The sequence below is a fragment of the Chrysemys picta genome, chromosome 1 (genome assembly GCF_011386835.1).
Source record: "Chrysemys picta bellii isolate R12L10 chromosome 1, ASM1138683v2, whole genome shotgun sequence".
NCBI lineage: Eukaryota > Metazoa > Chordata > Testudines > Emydidae > Chrysemys > Chrysemys picta.
Window position 1 is genome coordinate 351463471 of NC_088791.1, and position 1172 is coordinate 351464642.

General features: G+C 48.0%; 1 protein-coding gene across 1 annotated transcript; it reads right to left on the minus strand.

Moving 5' to 3' along the window:
* Positions 1-939, minus strand: LOC135984376 (olfactory receptor 52E2-like). Its single transcript, XM_065599427.1, has one exon. It carries the CDS (start codon positions 937-939, stop codon positions 1-3), a length of 939 nt encoding a protein of 312 aa, XP_065455499.1.
* Between the last annotated feature and the right edge of the window lie 233 nt (positions 940-1172).

Genomic DNA, 1172 nt, shown 5'->3' on the forward strand with positions numbered 1-1172 from the left:
TCACCTTCTGCAGGTGTATTTGCTCACTTTATCACGAAGCTCTTTCGATTTGACACCATAAATGATAGGGTTGAGCATGGGGGGGACAAGGAGATAGAAGTTAGCGAAGGTGACATGTACATGGGAAGCAATTCCTTGACCAAACCTCTGTGTCAGGTAGGAGAAGAGGGAGGGAGTGTAAGACATCAGCATCACACAGGTGTGGGATGTGCAGGTGTTAAGGGCTTTCTGGTGGGCTTTCTTGGAGGAGATTCTGAGGATGGCTGTGATGATCAGAACATAGGACAGGGCAATGAGTGCCAGGTCTGACCCGTTGACTACAATTGCTATCACCAAGCCATATGTCCTGTTGACTGTGATGTCCCCACACGACATTTTTGCCACAGCCATATGCTCGCAGTACGTATGGGGGATAATGCGGTGGGCACAGAATGGCTGACTGCTCAGGAGCAGGGGCAGGGGCAGAATGAAGAGAACAGCTCTCATCAAACCCACTAGCCCTAGCTTAGCTATTCGTGCATTGGTGAGGATCGTGCCATATCTCAGAGGGTTACATATGGCAACATAACGATCGAAGGCCATTGTCACGAGGACAGCTGACTGCATAACTGAAACTGTGTGAATGAAGAACATCTGGGTGAGGCAGCCACTCACAGTAATGCCTTTCAAATTGAACCAAAATGTACACAGTGCCATCGGCACGAGGGAGGTAGACATGCCGATATCTGTGAGTGCCAGCATGCAGAGCAGCAGGTACATCGGCTTGTGCAGGGTCTGCTCTTTGCCTACAACAAACAGAAGCATGAAATTTCCAAACAGGCCGATAATGTAGAATGTAAAGAAAGGGATGGAAATCCAGAGATGGGCAACTTCCAGGCCAGGAATGCCTATTAGGATAAATGGTGAAGGTTCAGAGAGAGTGAGGTTGAAAGCTGCCATGCAGTGTTCGATACGTCGATCGTGCTCAGAAATGCTTAAGGTGCCTGTGAAGGAAGAGAAACACAGGAAGGGGGGGTTACACAGTTTATAAGAATTAGCACAGTAAATATGTTATAGGGATTTAGAAAGTGGTGTGTGCAGTGAGGTGGGAACATTTACAGATGGCACCAGATTACTTAGGTCATAGTCAAGTCCAGAGACGTCCTCAGAAGGTGCTACCCAAGCCAGATAAC